The sequence below is a fragment of the Trichomycterus rosablanca genome, chromosome 16, assembly GCF_030014385.1.
Source record: "Trichomycterus rosablanca isolate fTriRos1 chromosome 16, fTriRos1.hap1, whole genome shotgun sequence".
NCBI lineage: Eukaryota > Metazoa > Chordata > Actinopteri > Siluriformes > Trichomycteridae > Trichomycterus > Trichomycterus rosablanca.
In genome coordinates, this window is record NC_086003.1 from 20,574,824 (window position 1) to 20,594,161 (window position 19,338).

Sequence of the window (19,338 nt, forward strand, 5' to 3'; positions counted from 1 at the left end):
TCACACAAACTACTGTATAATAAGAAACATTCATAACTTATCTTTACAGTACACGGATAGAAACAGTGCCATTGTTTAATTATTATTTAATTTATGTATTAACCCTGTGTATAAAATACATAAAATGTATTAACCATTTTATGTATTAACTGTTAGTTCACACAGCACCTTTTAGCCAATGTTTTGTCCAGACTTATTCTGTAAGTGGTAAAAGTGCTGCTACAACTGTCTTTGAACTCTAAAACCATGTTTGCTTACAGCAAAGGTTGGTATTTACAAGTTTGCTGATAAGTTGAAATGTAGACTGTTTAAAAGTCTGGTTCTTTGCCTTAGAAGTTATACTTGACTTAATAACTTAAATGTTAGCTGTACTTTCGTTCCTCTGCTTTGTTTGTTTGTTTATTAGGATTTTAACGTCATGTTTTACACTTTGGTTACATTCATGACAGGAACAGTAGTTACTTATTACACAAGGTTCATCAGTTCACAAGGTTATATGAAACACAGTCATGGACAATTTTAGTGTCTCCAACTCTCCTCAGGAAACCGGAGCACCCGCAGGAAACCCACGCAGACACTGGGAGAACATGCAAACTCCACACAGAAAGGACCTGGACCGCTCCACCTGGGGATCGAACCCAGGACGTTCTTGCTGTGAGGCGACAGTGCTACCCACTTAGCCAATGTGCCGCCCCACCGAGGACGTAATTGTATTCTCTTTGATTGTTTATTAGGATTTTGGCGTCATGGTTTACACTTTGGTGACGTTCATGACAGGAACGGTAGTTACTCATTACACAAGATTCATCAGTTCACAAGGTTATATCAAACACAGTCATGGACAATTTTTGTATGTCCAATGAACCTGACTGCATGTCTTTGGACTGTGGGAGGAAACCGGAGCTCCCGGAGGAAACCCACGCAGACACGGGGAGAACATGCAAACTCCACATAGAAAGAACCCAGACCGCCCTGTTTGGGGATCGAACCCAGGACCTTCTTGCTGTGAGGCGACAGTGCTACCCACCGTGCCGCCCTCTGTGATTGTAACGTACAATTAAACACATTAAAAAATGGAAGCAATCGGGCACAGTCACCCTGACTGATAATTACTCACTTTGTTCGCTTAATCTGGCAACCCTGTTATCAGGCAGAGGAGGGGCGGATCAGCTGACAGTAGAGTAGGAACTTTCCTCGTCTGGTGTGACGTCATGACACAGAGGTGGTGTTCAGTGTGGATGTGTTAGGCACTCTGAACGCGGGCTGCTATATTTCTGATTAATATTCCTCACTATATTAAAAAAAACACTTTCGTCTACAGACCAGACAAGAACGCGCTTGTGGATACTGACTGCTGCAGTTTAACACTGCTACCATCTATAACAAAGAAAGGTAAAATAATATTTATCTGTAGCATATTAAATGAGTTTTTTTGTTTTAAAACAGTTTATTTTCGTAATTCAGTGTTTTTTCTGACTGCTTAGCTCAGCATTCATTCTGTGTGACGTTGACTTGCCTTGTAGCCTGGTAGCGGATTCTCAGGGTCTTACAGTAACATACTTCTATGAAATTACTTCAATAACTTATTACGTATTTCATTTAAACTTTAACGGTAAATACGTATTTTTGTTCCTTATTATTGCTGAGAAGAATACATTTATTTTGTCTTGCTTTTTTATTGGCATGGGTCGCCTCACACAATCACCTGCTTCTTGTGAGTGAAAACAGACCGTTTACTGTGGTGCATTCACTGGCGCATACGCTTTTAATTTACTAATGAATAAACAGTACTGGCTCTCAAAAGCTGAAAATTAACCAGACCAACATGTCGAGCTTAAAACTAGAGTACGTTTTAAAGTGACAGTCCAATATGTATTTTTTATTCTATAAGTAATTACCACAAACAATAATTTAAGATATCCCTGTGCTGTAAAAAGAATGAAAATATGATAGCTCTAAACCGACTTGTAATGAAACCTAAGGCAGTTATTGGAGCACTCAGTTAAGCTCTAAAATCTAAGTATAAATGGGTTTGGAAGTGTGACGTTATACACTGGATGGCGGCCATATTCCCAGGAATACTGTTTCCTCTAGATACTTAATAATAATGTAATGTGAAAAAAAAAAGGTCCAGTTTCTCCATCGAAAAATTTACAGTTAAGGTCAAAATTATTAGCCCCCTAGGAAATTTTAAATATTTCCCTAAAATACTGCCCAATGTTTGCAATATTCATAAAATTTCATATAGTAAATCATTCATCAATTATATGGCCCCATTTTGGTACACTTTAGAATGTAAAATAAATATTCAAGATTTCTTTATGAAAAATCTGGTGAAAACTGAGATGGTCAAAATTATTAGCCCCCATGTGATTTTGTGCTTTCAAAACAAATGAACTGGGTTTGAAACCACACCTGAGCAGTCAAATAGGTTTGAAAACACACCTGAGCAATCAATTAGCACTGAACCTTATTTAAGTGAATCCAAGAAGCAGAGTTAGTATCATTTGACTGCTTGAATGAAAGGGATACTCAAGGGTTGCTCAATAATCTTTGTAAGAAGCAATATCATCATGCCAAAAAGCAAAGAAATCAGTCTGGACCTCAGACAGAAGACAGTGGACCTTCATCTTCAGGGGGACGGATATACTGCCATTTCCAAGCATTTCATGGTTTCTAGAACAGCTGTGCGTTGCATCATCGCAAAGCACAAAGAAACAAAGTCTGTTAAAAATAAACCTGGCCGTGGTCGAAAACACAAGATTTCCAAAACTTTGCAGCAAAAAATAATCAGAGATGTCAACAAGAATCCCCGGACCTCTGCAAAGATGATTGTTGCTGAGCTGGCTTCCTCTGGACTTGATGTTTCATGCAAGACTGTTGTGAGGGCTCTTCATCGTGGTGGACTTTGTGGTCATCGTCCAAGAAAAACCCCGTTGCTCTCACAGCGGCACACCAAAGCCCGACTGAACTTTGCCAGAGACAATCTGAAACATAAGGGTGAGTTTTGGAAGTCTGTCCTTTGGTCTGATGAAACCAAACTTGAGCTGTTTGGGCATATGGATGCTGCTTTTGTTTGCGTAGGAAGGGCGAGGCCTTCAACCCTAAAAATACTGTCCCCACAGTGAAGCATGCTGGTGGAAGCATAATGCTGTGGGGCTGTTTTGCTGCTTCAGGGACAGGAAACCCTGTTCGGGTGCATGGGACCATGAAAAAAGAGGATTATGTGGATATTTTGAAGAATAACATCAAGACATCTGCTGCCAGTCTAGGGTTAGGTCGTCGCTGGGTCTTCCAACAAGACAATGACCCGAAGCATACATCAAAGTTAGTCAAAAACTTTTTGAAAGACACCAAAATCAAGGTTCTGGAGTGGCCCTCCCAGAGCCCTGATTTCAATCCGATCGAGAATCTGTGGAGGGAGCTTAAGGTTCGGGTCCATGCTCGGAGACCAAGCAATTTGCATGATCTTGAACAATTTGCCAAGGAAGAATGGGCTAAAATCCCTCAGGAGACATGTGCCAACTTGGTTAGAAATTATCAGAGGAGGTTGTTGTCAGTTTTGGATCAGAAAGGCTACACTATTGACTATTAGTTGTTAGAGGGCTAATAATTTTGACCATTGCATTTTTTGCTTTTTTCTTGTTTCAGTTCAGCAAACCAATAAAAATGTTCATTTGACCTTATGCAGATGTTGTCTTTGATCTTGTGGACGCACACACACTATAAACACTTAAGGTTATGGCCCATGTCATTGGAAGGATAAAGGTTTTATTTGATTTCATAAGGGGGGCTAATAATTTTGACCTTAACTGTATGTTTAGAAAAATGTGTTGTTTCTATTAATATCAAAGCTGTATAAATAAATGTCATCACTGTAATTATAACAACAATAAAAAAAGACAGTGAAGAGAGGTGGCTTCACAAATGTCACAAATCTAGACTGTACTTTTTAACATTTTAAAATTTACAATTAATCAAATGTACATAATTGTATTCAACTTATACAATACATAGTTCCGTTAAGTGTGTCAGTAGTAACTAGTAGACGAACATCACATGTCGTATAACTTACTGTACTAGAAATCCTTAATGGATAATTGATCTATGTGACTAAGGCTGCATTTACAAAAAACAAGCTGATGTAATTGATTTTATTAGGAGCATTGTGTTGACTGATTGCACCATCATCAATGCATAGCCTTGTGTAAAAATGATGCTCTATTATCTTTGAAAAATGTGAACCTTTTGTCAAAAAGTACCTCACCATAGTAAAGCACCAACCAGACACAGAGATATGACGAAGATACTGGGGTAAAAAAAACAATATAATGAATAGTTACTGCTAGCCCTCCTTGATTTCACCTTACTTCCCTGCCATGCTGATCAGGAAAACCCAAACAGCCAGTGTTGGTTCCATGGGTAATATGAACCACAATCCCGATTCTTATTACTGCTTCAGATATTTTCCATCTTAATGTAACGTGACTGTGTAAACCATAATGATCTGATGTAACTGTCAATAACATTATATACAAAACACCATCACCAGTTACACAAATGAAGCAGCCTAAAAATGTACCTGCTCCTCCTTCTGATTTTTTCTATTTTTGCATATATGGCACATTATATGGTTTAATATCCTCATAAAAATATATATATTGAGACACGAACATATGAATAAACACAATGATTATTTCTTTTATTGGAGGAAAATGCTATGCTAGCTAGGTTATATGTGTGTAAAAAAACTGCCCCTTAAACTTAATAACTGCTTGTGCCACATTTAGCAGCAGCAATTTCAACAAATGTTAGGACTTTCTCTTGGAGAAATTATGGCCCACTCTCTCTTCTAAACAGCCACAGCCATGAACTGACTATTTTAGGTCCTGTTTTCCTAATAATGTTCAAGTCAGGTCTTTCATTCCAAACTGGATTATATGGCTAAAGCAAATTTGTGCATTGAAAGTTGGCAATATTGGAGTAAAAAACAAGCTTACATTTGCTTTCTCTAATGTTTGTGTTATAAACGTTTAGTGCTGCCCCAACAGCTGCCCATATACTTCAGTTATAAGAGAGTTTCCAGTAAACAGATCTTACAGTCTTTTTCCAAATATGCAGACATTCTTAATTATAGTAATGCTACGTACAGCAAACAAGTAATGTTAAACCTGGAGAATAAAATGTGCAAATGAGATTCCTGTTACTTTAAGGTAAAATTAGATGTACTTCAGTGATAGAAGGTCTTAAACGTACACCAGCTGCACACTTAGCATTGTTTGTGTGTTGCCTGAGCTCCATTAAGTGGCTTTTGGTTAATAATTTACCACCTCTATGGAACCACTCAGTCTGGTTTTATCTAGACTAAATATTGCACCAAACTAAATTTCCAGAAGAGGACTATACAAAAACAGTGTATGCTAAGAGTCAGTGACTATACAGTGTTACTTATTCACAAGGTTTTAAACCCCCTGATTGAATTCATCATGTGGAAAGCCATGTGTTTGTCATGGGATACACAATCGGTACAATTATTGTAGGAAATAACTGTATGTGCCGAAAAACCTTTGCTTTAACCCAAAATTACCCAGATTTCTCATAAAAATTGAGTGTTTTTTTTTTATATTTTAATTTCTAATACACAGACAATTGTACCTTTTATGCTTTTATTGAACACACTGATTATTCATTCACAGTCCAGACTGAAACCTTTGGGCCCCTGACCCCAAGGTTTTTATTGACTCACTCACTACATTTCAAAAATAACTGTCTATACTTTTTACTGACTATGTTTCCAATTAAAAAAAAAGTAATTCATTTTTTTTTTTCATTTTTAAGTAATAATATCAAGTGTCCCTGTGTATAGGTCAACAGTAGGGAGGGATATTGATTCACAGATTCCAGTTATTGAGAATTATGTTTACTCTAAAGCTGGAAAGACCACTCCACACATCAGAAATGATTCATTTATAAGTGCAGTAAATGATTCAGCTGTAATATTTTACCAAATTCTCCCTCTGCACCACCTCAAGTAGTGCTTTATAGAAAGCACAAACAAGGTAAAATGTAACCTTTGTGACAGGAACTAGATTATTCAGATAGTTGCCAAAGCATGAAAGGGGGGAAGGTTTTGACTTTGTTAGCCAACATAGTTGTTTACCTTGTGTTAGTTATTAATAAAACATGTTAGTTGAGGTTAAAGGATTAAGACGAAAAACTAGATGAGAAATTACCCACTCATGTTTTAGTAGGGAGTTCTATTTATTGTTATAAGATAAGAGAACACTTTATTGATCCCAAAGGAAATTGCAGCGGCGGCATGGTGGTGCAGTGGGTAGCACTATTGCTTTGCAGAAAAAAGGGCGGCCAAGGTCCTTTCTGTGTGGAGTTTGCATGTTCTCCCTGCATCTGTGTGGGTTTCCTCTCACAAGTCCAAAGATGTGGAGTTAGGCCAATTGGAGCCCTGTGATGGACTGGCAACCTGTCTAGGGTGTTTCTGTCAATCAGACCCACCATGACACTGACCAGGATAAAGCGGTGGTAAAACAGACAATGAATGAATGACTGAAATAGTTTTTGTTTGGCCCAATCAAGCTGTGTGTCATTGTATGAACCCTGGCAATGTTTGTGTAGTTTTCAACAGGTGCACTATGTGTGCATTTTTTTATCTTAAAAGGTATTAAAAATAATTTTATTTAATTACGTTATATGTCTGTTAAAATGTGAATAAAAAGATCATCTTGAAAATATTTATTTTAGAAAACTGCACTATTATAGGAATGGTACAGTCGACTGACTCACAGTTAGACTTTAGAATTTTGAGTCTATTAAAATTTTTGATTTTCCATTTTAAATACTTATACTAAACTTAAAATATACACCATTTTTTAATATGTGAATAACCAGGTCCATTCCTGATATTGACGAATATAGAAGGTCTTAATTATCTGTGGGAATATGATTAAAAGCAATTTGCTTCTAGGAAGAAGTGTAATTTAAAATAAAAAATGAATAAAGTTTAACATTAATATGTTACTATTATTCTTTTATCAGGATGTTATCTGAAAACTGGCTGTGTTATTTGAACGTTTGCTGTACGTCATAGAAAAAAAAATCTATCTGATTGTTCACAAACACTTGAACATACATGTTATCAGCTGGCATTAGGCAGTGCAAATCATACATTTGTGACTAAAAGGGAGAGGCTTTGATGTCACAAATGTCAACAGCGTTTCCTCACTCTGGTTTCTGAATTAGATTGTTATAACTGTATAGATTTAAAGCAAGTAATTGCAACTGTTTCTCTGTTTTTACTTTCAGACATCTCTCTCCTGTGTTTAAATGAGTTATGATCAACCTCCCCCATACACAGGCCCGGGCGGCCCAGTTCCAGGTTACCCTCCTCAAGGCGCACCTGGTTACCCCCCTCAGGGCTACGCACCTCAGGGTTACCCGCCGCAAGGTTATCCTACTCCGGCCTATCAAGCTGGCCCCGACCAGCCACCTTTCCCTAACTACCCGCAGGCTCCTCCAGGGTCATACCCAGGCCAGCCTGGCTATCAGGGATATCAGGTACCTCCTCAACCCCAGTATGGAGGACCAGTGTATGGAGAGGCACCTAAAAACACAGGTAAGCTTGGGTCAGAGAAGTTCATTTTTAATTACATATTATTTTTTAATTATCATTTATCTATATGGCAGACCCATTTATCCAAAGCAGAATGTAATCCAAAAATGGAGCTTAGCAGTTAAATGATGTAGTTTTCAGTGTGGTTTTGTTAGTTACTTTTACATTGTGTAGTGTAGGTCTGCAATCTGTTCATTTTTCAGAGCCGCTTTTCCATGTGTTGTTAAGTGATTTGGAGATGCTGGCACATAAACATAGAACTTGTAAAGTTTTTTTTTGCACAGTTACTGTGTAAAAGTGTGGAAAGCTAATACACCCACATCAAACCAGTCTTTGATTTTCTGTCTTTGTGCTATCTATAAAAGTGAGTACTGACTGCCCTAAATTCAGCTTTTAGCATTGTAAAAAAAAAAAATTGTTACAGTCGTGAGTGTGAACTTTCATTGGAAGAAACAGAGCTGGCCAAAAAAGAAAAGAATTAAACTACTTATTAACTGCTGCTGTGCAAACATATCAAGGAAACCATGTTGCTTCTCTAAAAAGCTAATGTTAAAAATGAGAAAAGCCTAAGATTTAAGACCATACAGTATTGGAAGTTAATAAATGGATTACATATTGGTGTATTAATTTGGCATACTATTTAGCACTTTGAAGTACTTTGCAGTTAGAACACTGTAAATCTGTGTCAAAGCCACATGTCTTCACTGACTACTTACTGCAAAAGTGTGGGGCGTCTAAGCTTGTTTAAGGAAAACATAAACCAGGCCTTACACAAGTCTTATCTAACTTTAGGACCACACAGTTTACTTGAAATTGGGGAAATGTGTTATCATGTACCTGATGACGCTGAAGTCACTTATCATTACTTGTTTGCACTTCATATTGTTTGTCTACCACACTAACATTACCCTTAATTAAAAGCAGTCACTGCTTTAGGTTCCTTGATGTTTCAACTGCAATGAGCAGGATTTTGCAGTCAGGCTTGTAAGGTTTAATGCTGTGGTACAGACTGCTGTGCTTGTTTTTGGCTGTGACCCTACGTTCACACTAGAAAGCAACGCAGCGCCTGGTGACCAGTAATTTAGTAGAAGGGCAACACAGAGCCATGATTCAAGCAACAGCAGCAGGTAACATAGGGTCACAGAGAGGACAACACACTTGGCTATAGCACCGATCTGAATTAGCACACACACTAAAAAGGAAACGATGCTCTGTGTTGTGGGATGTTGGTGTTAACACAGTTCTCTGTTATAATAGACACATAAGCTGTAGATAAAAATTCATAATGACTATGGCTACAGACCTGTGGTGGCTACAAATTGTTGATTTTTGACTTTTTGTTGATTAAAAGAGGTTTGTAGATAATATTTGTTTATGTTTTCCCATGGGTTTTAGTGTAGCATTTAATCTTTATGACCAAAATACGTGGCATGGCCAAAACGTATGGGTATGTGGACACTCCAAAATTTAATGTACTTGTTAAACAACATGGGTGTTTACATGAAGTTGGTTGCCTTTTGCTGTTGTAACAGCCTCCACTATTCTGGGAAGGCTGCCACTAAATTTTTAAACACAATCATTAATGAGCACTGCTGTTATGCAATAAGGCCTGGCCTGGAGATAGTGTACCAATTTATTCCAAAGTTCAAACTAGGTAGGTTCTTTCCCACTAGACTTTCCTTTTGTGCACAGGTGTTACTTTATGCCAAAACTGAAAAGAATGGCATTGTATGTAGCAGCAATATCATTTTCCTTTCCTGAAATTAAGGCGCCCTGCCCAAACCACCAAAATAGCCGTAACGATAATGATTGTTGTATATAATTCATCAGACATCCAGATGATGAAGAATGGATTGTCACCAGAGAGAGTCCAATAATTGTGCTTTACATCTTTCTGATCAACATATTGTCGCGATATGCATTGTTTATGATGATTTTAACCTTGTCTGAGGCTGCGCAACTGTGTAAAATACAATCCGTAAAGCTCCGCACTAGCAGTTCTAGCAGTTTTTGTGCTGCTGCTGTTTTGCATTGGTAGTAAACTTGTACCCACATGCTGGCCATGTAGTGTATCTGTTTTTGAAATAAGACTCTTGTGTATCCTTGTCTTATTTCAATTTTGTTATGTCTCTGTCCGTCTGCAGTGTATGTGGTCGAGCAGGGCCGGCGAGACGATTCGGGTGAGCAGGCGTGTCTGACCGCATGCTGGACAGCTCTGTGCTGCTGTTGTCTGTGGGACATGTTGACCTAATCTGACTCCAACAAGGCCTCATCTGCAAAGACCTTTCCCTCCGTATTTATGTATGGCTACTGCAAAACCAGATTCTGATCTAATAAAAGGAGGAGTGGTTTGTTTTTGTTTCAGGGATTTTCCATATTCCAGTTTGGAATACTTCTTTTCACTCCATCCATGATTTCAATGCTATGCACTGAGAAATATTTATAGATGATATGCAGTCATAGTTCTAAGTGAATGTTAAACTGAGTAAACTGAGCTTTTTATTTTCTGTTTTTCCTGTAGAGACAAAGCACAACAAATGCTATGACTCTTATTAGAGATTATTAGAGAATTTCAAAATGTAAAAATGCAATCTGAAATAAAATAATTTCTTAGAATTAAACTGTAAACAAACTGATTTTTAAACTTTATATTGAATATTACATGTTGGGTGGTGTTTGGTGGCCAAGACTCACTGATGCCAGGGGATAATTGTGCCTTGGCCAACGGACGAACTGAAAGGCTACTGAGGTTTACATTTTAATTCTGGTGATGAGGTGAATGTATTACAGCTGTTTTATGTATAGGTCTAAGTAGTTGCAGACCAGTATAAGTGCTTATGCAAAACTCTATACAGTGTTTAAAGTGGCTACAGTGGGCACACAGAATGTTTTGGCTGATGAGTGTTGTGTGGCACTTTCCTTTTTCATTGCATAATACCCTACAGTACACAATTGCCCCTTTCCATTGCATAATACCCTACAGTACATGATTGTCCCATTTCCATTGCATCATACCCTACAGTACATGATTGTCCCATTTCCATTGCATGATACGCTACAGTACAATAAGGTATGCATTCAAATCCAGAACTGTCCATACCGTACCTAATATGCTGATGTCCTTTTCCAGTTGCACAAGGTAACTTGTAAAAGTGGGAAATCAGATAAGGCTGTGATGTCATTTTCCACTGGACACTGAGAGTAAATATGCCACTGTACCTCTAAACAATAGTAGTACCAACAACAGGACAATCTTTGGTCTTCCGCTTTGCAGTTGTTGTGGTCTTTAATTTTCTGTAGCCCTTAAGTGCAGAGCTTAAGTTTTTCATTTTTTTTTAAATTAATTTGGATCTTAAATATTTTGTGTCTGTATTGTCTCTCTTAAGTGTCAATTCTTACACAATCTGCTTTGTTTCCACCCTTATGGCCCACTCTGTAGTACGCTTGGTCCCAGGCCAAGAAGAGTAACCCAATTTAGCATACGTCACTTGGCAATGAAAACTATATTTATAAATGTGGGATCACATTTAAAGAGGTACTGTACCGGAAATGTCTTAATTTAAACTTAATGTTTATACATTTACTGGTCACTTTATTTGTTTTGCTTGTTTTGTATTTATTTAATAGACATTTATTGAATTACACCTACCATATACAATATATGGCTAAAAGTATGTGAACATCCAACTTGCTTGTCTGGAATGTCTCTCTGAGTATAATTCTAATTATAGCCAGTAAGCACAAAGCACATGAAACAGTGGCTTCCTTGGAAAGAGTTGGAACTTGGTCTACCACCTTATCCTGAGAGGAAATTTGTCTGAATTGTCCGATGTAACCAAAGACCCATCAAAAACAGGTTTGTCATGAATAAAAAGCTGATAGAGTCACAACCACAGAAGGAAAGAAACTCATTTTTTAAAATCTGCACCTCAAAGCTCGACTCAAGTTGCTGGAATAGTTTTTGAGATATATTGTATACAGAACTGGGAGTGCATTAGCACTGCATAGTTTACATTAGGTTTTTGAATTTAACTTAATAGTTTTAAAATGAACATTAAAACACAAGTTGCCCCAGATTAACCAGCTCTCTGTAGATTACTATTATTCAGTTTTAGTCAGACAATAGATAATGGTCATAATTTTAAATTAACAAGTCCAAATTAAGCTGTTAATAGTTCGACATAAAGCTTTTGGCTGTGTCATTATTACACTGACTTGTGATTTGGTAAAATTTAGGGAATACTGTGACTAAGTAATCAAAGCTGAAATGGCTGTTTTGGTTCAGCCCTGTAGCAAGAACATAAAGATAAAGTTTGGAGGGTAAGTATTTGTTATGTCTTTGTTACATAACATGTTACAAAATTTAAAAATTAGGGTTATTCATTTTTTCCTTTATACATTTGTTTGTGGAGACAGACCAATTTAGTTAAATAACGCCAAGTTAGCAGACGAACTGCTAACACTAGTTAGCTTGTAAAGCATTTTTTTTATGTGCAGATAAACCATGCATAACAGAGAGAAGAACACACTTTTACCGAAATATTTTAGGGTAAAACATGAAAAAACTATTCCTTGAACGTTATTAAAAGCCGAGAGAAAACTTATGAGCACTTTGCAAAACGGCTTCTAACACAAACATTAATGCATTACAGTAGTCAAACATTTCAGTTACTAAGAAAGGTAAAAGTGCAATACGACATGCAGTGATGGATAAACATCACATTCAACGTACTTGTTAGTGTATAAGGTTCATTTAAATTGCCCCCCCTCCCCATTTGTTGTGTGTTTTTATTGTATTTCATGTTGTGTTGTTTTGCCATTTTGGTGTTTGTTCTGTTTGTCCTGTGTTTCTTTTTGTGCTGCAGAACAGGAACCTGCTGTAAACCAGTTTTTAACTGAGTCAGGCCAGTATAAATGTGGCATATTTTGATGTTGCTTTAAATTTTCCTGTATAAATAAATAAAGAAAGAAAGAAAGAAAGGTGCATCAAAGTTGCTCCCGAGTCACACCTACCAAAAATACACTATATGGACAAAAGTATTGGGACAGACCTCATAATCATTGATTTCAGATGTTTCATCAGGACAACAAAGAAAAACCTCTGTGTTTCTACAAAAGATGTGTGGCCTTCTTCCATATTTAAATCTCATAAAAATCTTTGGTATGGTTTAAAGAAAGCAGTTGCAGCATGAAAACCATCAAACCTCAATAAGGTGTAAGTTTTGCACAAGAAAAATTTATTAGGATTTACAAGAGAGGTGTCCAGAAGCTTAACAGTTACCAAAATTTGGAGCTTATCAAGGCAAAAGGATGTTCCAACAAGTACTGCGGCTGGGGGTTGAATAATAGTGCACTTTATGTTGCATTTCTTAAATTTATTAATAAATATTCTTCATGTGTTTACTGAGATTTATTGTATTTCTATTCAATTCTATACACCACCATAATACCTTTTAAAGTGAAGGGGACTGCAAATTTCTGATTGCAACTGTATGATACATTGTCACAGATGTCATTATGGCAGTATTCACACATCCATAATTTGATTGCTAACAGTAAGTTCATAACATTAAACTTGTGCTTTTGTAACACTATCCTCTTGTTGATTGAACACAACGTTGTGTGCTCCTGCCTAAGACAGTTAAAGAAAACAAATTCCCAGAGAGTTTAAGAGCACAGCACTCTGGTGTCATTGCCCTCACCCCTGAGGTAACACTCACTGCACACTAAATAGTTCCTAAGTGTAAACTTACCCTCTCCTGCTTTATGCTATTTAAAGCACAAAGCAAACAGGACCACTGCAGCAACCCACAGCAACCCTGTGGTTTGTTCCCTTCATTTAGAGTCCTAGTTAAAAGTATTTGCGCTGTTGTACTCTTTCTGTTTTTGCATATTTTTCACACTTGTTTAAACCAAAGTTACACCAAAACAGTATTTATTTAAACATTTTACAATTAAATTAAAAAAAATAAACCATATAATAGAGTCAGTAATAGAGTCAATTAGACTCCAACCAGGGTTGATTTAAATAAATCCTATTTTGCAAGATGGAACTATCAGAAAGGTTCCTAGTGATCTGCACATTATGTTGTATTTACAAGAATTTAAAAGAGAGAGAAGTTAGGAAAATGTAGCAGTCTGGGCAGGGTAAAAAGCCATTTTACTATAAATCTCTATGACCCAGTGAACCAGAGTGGAAGCTGTTGTGTTAAAATAAAAAAAACTTGTGATTTTGGTGAATCTTCTCAGAAATGGTTGTTTAACCATAAACTTTTCCAAAGGCACATCGAGAACTTATCCAGGAAGTTGCAAAAGAACTCAGTCAGATTTTAGATACTGTAGGCCTTACTCCTAAGCAACGTCAGCCTTTATTTTTTACCATTTATAATATAGTGGCCAAAAATAACATCCCTAAGAGAGTTGCAAGGTAATTGCATTATGATAATGTCTATGGACTGATGTGTCCAAAGTGAAAATTTTGAAAGACTGGTCCTGTTTTATCTGATGTGACGTCACTACAACATTCCACAATTGTCTAACTCTGGTGATAGTGTAATAGTGTTAGAATGCTTTGCTGCCTTAGGTGACATTGCAGTTGATGAAACAATGTGTTTTGCTTTCTACCATGAAATACTAAAGAAGGATGTATGGTCATCAGGTTATTGCAACACGGCAACAATCCACCTCTGTGTGTCTCAAAACTAACAAAACAGAGGTTTTTGATAGACCTAGTTAAAGTTTAGACATTAAACCCATTGAGACACTTTAGCAGGATTTAGAATAAGCAGACTAGTCTTAAATCTCTTTAGTCTCTTATTTTAATGTGCTTGAATCAAAGCAATTCTGCAAAGAAAATTAAGCCAAGTTTTCTCTTCTAATTTACAGTTATCTAAAGCTGTTGTTGTAGTAATTGCTGCTAAAGATAGAGCAACCATTTATGTGTAAGGGTAGTTTCTTTTTCACACAGGGTCAGTTGGTGTTGGCTAACTTCTTTTCTTTGATAAAGAATATATATATATATATATATATATATATATATACTGTATATATATATATATATATATATATATATATATATATATATATATATATATATATATATACAGTAGTGTTCAAAATAATAGCAGTCCACCATTAACCTGATAAATCACTGTTTTTAGTAGAAATGCTATTTCTACATAGCAAAAAATTGACTTGAAAGTGTAGTAGAGTAATGAAAACAAAACAAACCCAACAATTAGGACATGCATCCCACTCTGAATAATCGAAGAATTGATTGAAAGGGGGTTGTTCAAAATAATAGCAGTGAGGAGTTCAATTGGTGAAGTCATTCATTCTGCAGAAGAACGGGTGTCAGTTTTGGCCCTTATTTAATGTAGGAGGGTGGCAAATGTTGCACAGGTTAGTCATAGCACATTTCCTTTTGAAATACTGGGGAAAATGAGTTGTTCCAGACATTGTTCTGATGAACAGCGTACTTTGATTAAAAAGTTGATTGTAGAGAGAAAAAACATACGGAGAAGTGCAGCAAATTATAGCCTGCTCAGCTAAAATGATCTCAAATGCCTTGAAGTGACAACCAAAACCTGAAAGATACGGAAGGAAGCGTGGAACTACTGTTCAATTGGATCGAAGATTAGCCAAAATAGCAAATACTCAGTCAATGATCACCTCCAGAAAGATCAAGGAACATCTAAATTTACCAGTGAGTACAGAAGATGATTAAGTGAAGCCAATTTACCAGCAAGAACTCCTTGCAAAGTCCCGTTGTTAAGAAAAAGACGTTTCCTGAATGGGTTAACATTTGCCAAGGAACACATTGACTGGTCCAAAGAGAAATGGCTTAACATTTTGTGGACTGGTGAAAGCAAGCCAAAGTTCACTGTGAAGACAGTAAAGGACGGTGGTACAAAATGGTACAAAAATACGGTCGTACAAAATACGAGGGATCATGGGATCATCAATGACCCAAAACATCTTGGTTACAGACAAACAAGATTGAGGTAATAGAGTGGCCAGCCCAATCCTCTGACTTCAATCTCACAGAGAACTTGTGGGCTGAAATCTGAAACGTGTTTTTTTGAGGCAAAACCCAAAATTGCAGAAGAACTGTGGAATGTAGTCTAATCATCCTGGACTGGAATACCTGTTCAGAGGTGCCAGAAGTTGGTTGACTCCATGCAACACAGATCTCGGAAACAATTGTTCTGCCACTAAATATTAGTTCAGTAATTTAAAGTAATTTACAAAAATTTTCATGTTATAGATAAATGTTTTGAGTTTTTAAAGAAAAATGCTGGCACTGCTATTATTTTGAACAGCCTAATATTCATTTTTCTTAATTTTCTGTAAAGGATTGACACAAACTGACTACATTTTGTTAATGTTTTGATTTAGAATTGAAAGTGTAGTATTTTCAGTGCATTTGCATTTATGGAAATAAAAGTTATTATAATGATTTTGTGCTTTATTCGCTTTTTTAAAATCACTGCTATTTTTTTGAACACCACTGTATATATATATATATATATATATATATATATATAAAGTCTTATATTAAACACCTACTGTCTTATTATCAAAATTATGTCAAAAATTAAACATTAAAACATACCAAAAATGACCTGACCGGGGCATTATAGTTTGCAAGAAAACAAACTCAGAAAAAAAACTACCACAATTCTAGTTATCAGTCTGACCTACGTGGTTCTGTAGCAGGTCTTACAACTTGCAACATCATTTGTGTTGCAACAAACTGAATAAGTGTTTCAATACACTGTTATTTCAGAAAAGTTTTATATGCTGCCATTACACATTGAGGTAACAAGTTAATATTCACTACAGGCCATAAGCTGTTGCACAGCTAAGTTATCTATAGCATATACAGTCCCCTTCAAAATGATTGGCACCCTGGTAAAGATGAGTGAAAAAGGGTTATAAGAAAGTCACCCTTTGGTGAATTAACGCTATTTAACACTGGAATAAATGAGAAAAGTGTAACCTTTAAACAAAGTAAATGTATTTTAAAAAAGCCTCAAGAAATAATAATTTTAAAAAAAACACGTGCCACAATTCTTACCGCCCCATACCCCATAAGTACTTTGCACAATTTTTGTTTTATCTGATTATGGAACATGATTCCAGGATTTTTTTGCCTCTCTTACCATACTCTGCCCAGTGCATGGGGGCAAAACAAACTTGGGCCCTCATCCTGGCAAGTTTGTCACAGATCCAGTTGATTGGAATGTTTTACGTATTGCAAAAATTGAAATGGAGTCTTTATGCATGTTTTGTCCAATCTAGTCATATCCAATTACCCTGATTATATCTTCCTTCAGTGCTACAGACCCTGACCCTGGCAGATGTTTAGTTTGACTACCATAACTGATTATTGATGAAAAATGTTACAATGTTGTTGACCACCAGCATTTTAGCATTTACCTTCCAAAAAAATTCATAAGTTTTTAATATAAGGAATATTAGCTGCTCAATATTGGAAAAAAAAAACATTGGCTAAGTAAAATGGACACAAATACATGGCCACACTAATATGGTTGAAAATCTATATTTTCCCATCAACAACTAATATGATAAAATCTTTCATATGACTGCAATATCAAAAGAGCATTTCTGTTACTAATGAATAAATTACTATTGCATTGGAAGATTTACCAGCCCTGCCATGAATTCCAGCTTGGTCATGACATATGTAGGTCAAGAAAAGAGGTGCTCATTTAATTAGTCTGTAATTTTGGGGCAGTGGCATTGAAAAGGAAAATACCATACACAATTCTTGGAGGTGCTTTATAGTGCTATTAGTGGTCATAAGTTAATTGGGTTACAGTTGATAAAAACAACATGCCTGTTTTTGGGCTAAGAAAAAATGAGCACAATCATTGTGTAAAAATGAAAGTTTATTTTCAGAAAATTCCCAAAGAATCTCCATCTTAAGAGTGTCTGAGTGTTTTTGCACTAGCTATATTTTGCTGACATCCACTGTGGTGCTTCACAGTAAGAATGAAGAAATTATGGTAGAGCAACAATTACAGAACTCAATTAGAAAAGAAAACAAGTCTGAATATTCAAATGTCACAAGATTCAGTCACTATGAATTCTGTCAAACAAAGTCACTTCTTTAAATAAATGTACATGTATTTTAATCCAGTTCTTCTAATCGCTGACAGCTTTACATACAGTTTAAGAGCAATATGTATTTCACAGCTTCATAGACTTAAATTAGAAACAAAAACACCATATATTACCTTTCTTTTGGTTAGAAAATAAAGTAAATAAAAAGAAACATTTAAATGGATTTACATATTATACAAAGGGTAAACAAAAATGAGCAACCTTCATGGAGATTTATATTCGGCAAAATATTTATCTCCTTGTGATTGTCATATAGTGCAAATGTAAAAGGACAAAGATATTGAGAAACAATGATCTGCATGTCAAACACGCATTTCAATGAAGAACGCTTGCCATCTGCCCTCCACATGGGAAAGCTGTGTCCAAAAAGATGCCAACATTAAAGTTGTTTTTAAACAAATCATTGAAATGTATTTGTGATTTATTGTCCATGGACTTTAATACATACACTGGCAAGAGATGGCTTAAATAACAATTGTATTTTGAGGCCTGAGACGGTGACCGACTGTTTCAGCATGTTCACGATCGGTTTCCTGTTTTAAAAGAAGCCTTGATATGGAGGTCGAAAAATGCAGCGTGCCATCACTCAGCCCTCATAAGAGCATAACCCAAAGGCTGAAAAAGTCTGCCGTCCTAAAAATAGGTCTAGTTCTCTCACTTTTTTTATTACAAGTTTTTCTGAATTCAAAGTTTTTGAGCTGTGCACTACAGCAGGATTAAGTCTTTGCAAAAGGTGCTTACAACACTCTGGATTCTGGTCCTTTTTCCTTGGGTTAGGAAAATGTAATGGCAGCAGCCATTTACCAGCCTGTTACCTCCTTCCCATCTCATTTTGTTTAAGAAACTGGATGTTAGCCCTGCTGTCTGCTAGTTCAGGATACTGTTCCACTGGCAGCACATAGTAGCCCTCATAGCCTGGAACTTTTCCCATGGCCAGGAGCTGCTGTTTTTCGGTCTCGCTCCATGCCCGGCTGGCATCTCTGCCATCCTGTACTTGCTGCTGCTCTCTGACCCAAGCTTGAGCCATTGCCCTCTGCTGGGCTTGCTCCATCACACGGGCTCGCTCTTTTTCCAGCAGCTCAGCGCCGAGCCCATATCGCACGCTAAATGTTAACACTGATGTGTGAAACTCTATGGTGACGCCACGACGTGATCGGCCACTTATAGTCACATTGACACCATTCTCTAGTGTTCTGTGTCCACCACTAATGCCCAGGAACAGTAAGTCACCGTCAGGTAGACTGAGCTTCACAAAAAAATGCCAGTCACGCCCGTCGATTGTGTAGTGCAAGCCGTTAAGGTAGATTGCCCCGTTGAGCACCTGTGCAATCTTGCGTCTGCCCTCGCTGGCCACACTTGTCACAGACGCAAAAACCTGGCCTTCCCTGATGGCCAACATCATACCTTTAGCAACAACAGGCACACTGGTACCGAACCAGTATTCAGGCTTGTCTCGTTTAATGCGCTGGTGCTTGTTGAGCAGCCTGCCCTCCAGAGCCATGAAAGCCTGGTTGTGTCGCTCCACTGAATGCTGTACTCCAGTAAACAGCTGTAAAAGTAAA

The 19,338-nt window shown here is 36.9% G+C and overlaps 2 protein-coding genes across 3 annotated transcripts in view; one reads left to right on the forward strand and one right to left on the reverse strand.

The window, feature by feature from the left end:
• Positions 1–1,164: 1,164 nt before the first annotated feature.
• zgc:165573 (cysteine-rich and transmembrane domain-containing protein 1) lies at positions 1,165–9,981 on the forward strand. The gene is made up of 3 exons (XM_063011766.1): positions 1,165–1,392; positions 7,321–7,630; positions 9,772–9,981. Exons 2-3 carry the CDS (start codon positions 7,342–7,344, stop codon positions 9,876–9,878), a joined length of 396 nt encoding a protein of 131 aa, XP_062867836.1. The 5' UTR covers positions 1,165–1,392; positions 7,321–7,341; the 3' UTR covers positions 9,879–9,981.
• A 7,539-nt stretch (positions 9,982–17,520) lies between these two features.
• tenm2b (teneurin transmembrane protein 2b) overlaps positions 17,521–19,338 on the reverse strand; it is a 431,647-nt gene continuing 429,829 nt past the window's right edge. For both annotated transcript variants that reach the window (XM_063011444.1, XM_063011445.1), the window contains one exon: positions 17,521–19,325. In XM_063011444.1, the coding sequence (XP_062867514.1) occupies positions 18,588–19,325 (738 nt within the window). In that variant the 3' untranslated portion in view covers positions 17,521–18,587. The remainder of the gene's footprint in view (positions 19,326–19,338) is intronic.

What these genes read in the sequence shown, in the direction of transcription:
- zgc:165573 (XM_063011766.1), top strand. Translation starts at nt 7,342, where the DNA reads ATGAGTTATGATCAACCTCCCCCATACACAGGCCCGGGCGGCCCAGTT. An exon ending in AGAGGCACCTAAAAACACAG is followed by an intron (nt 7,631 to 9,771) that starts GTAAGCTTGGGT and finishes GTCCGTCTGCAG; the next exon opens with TGTATGTGGTCGAGCAGGGC.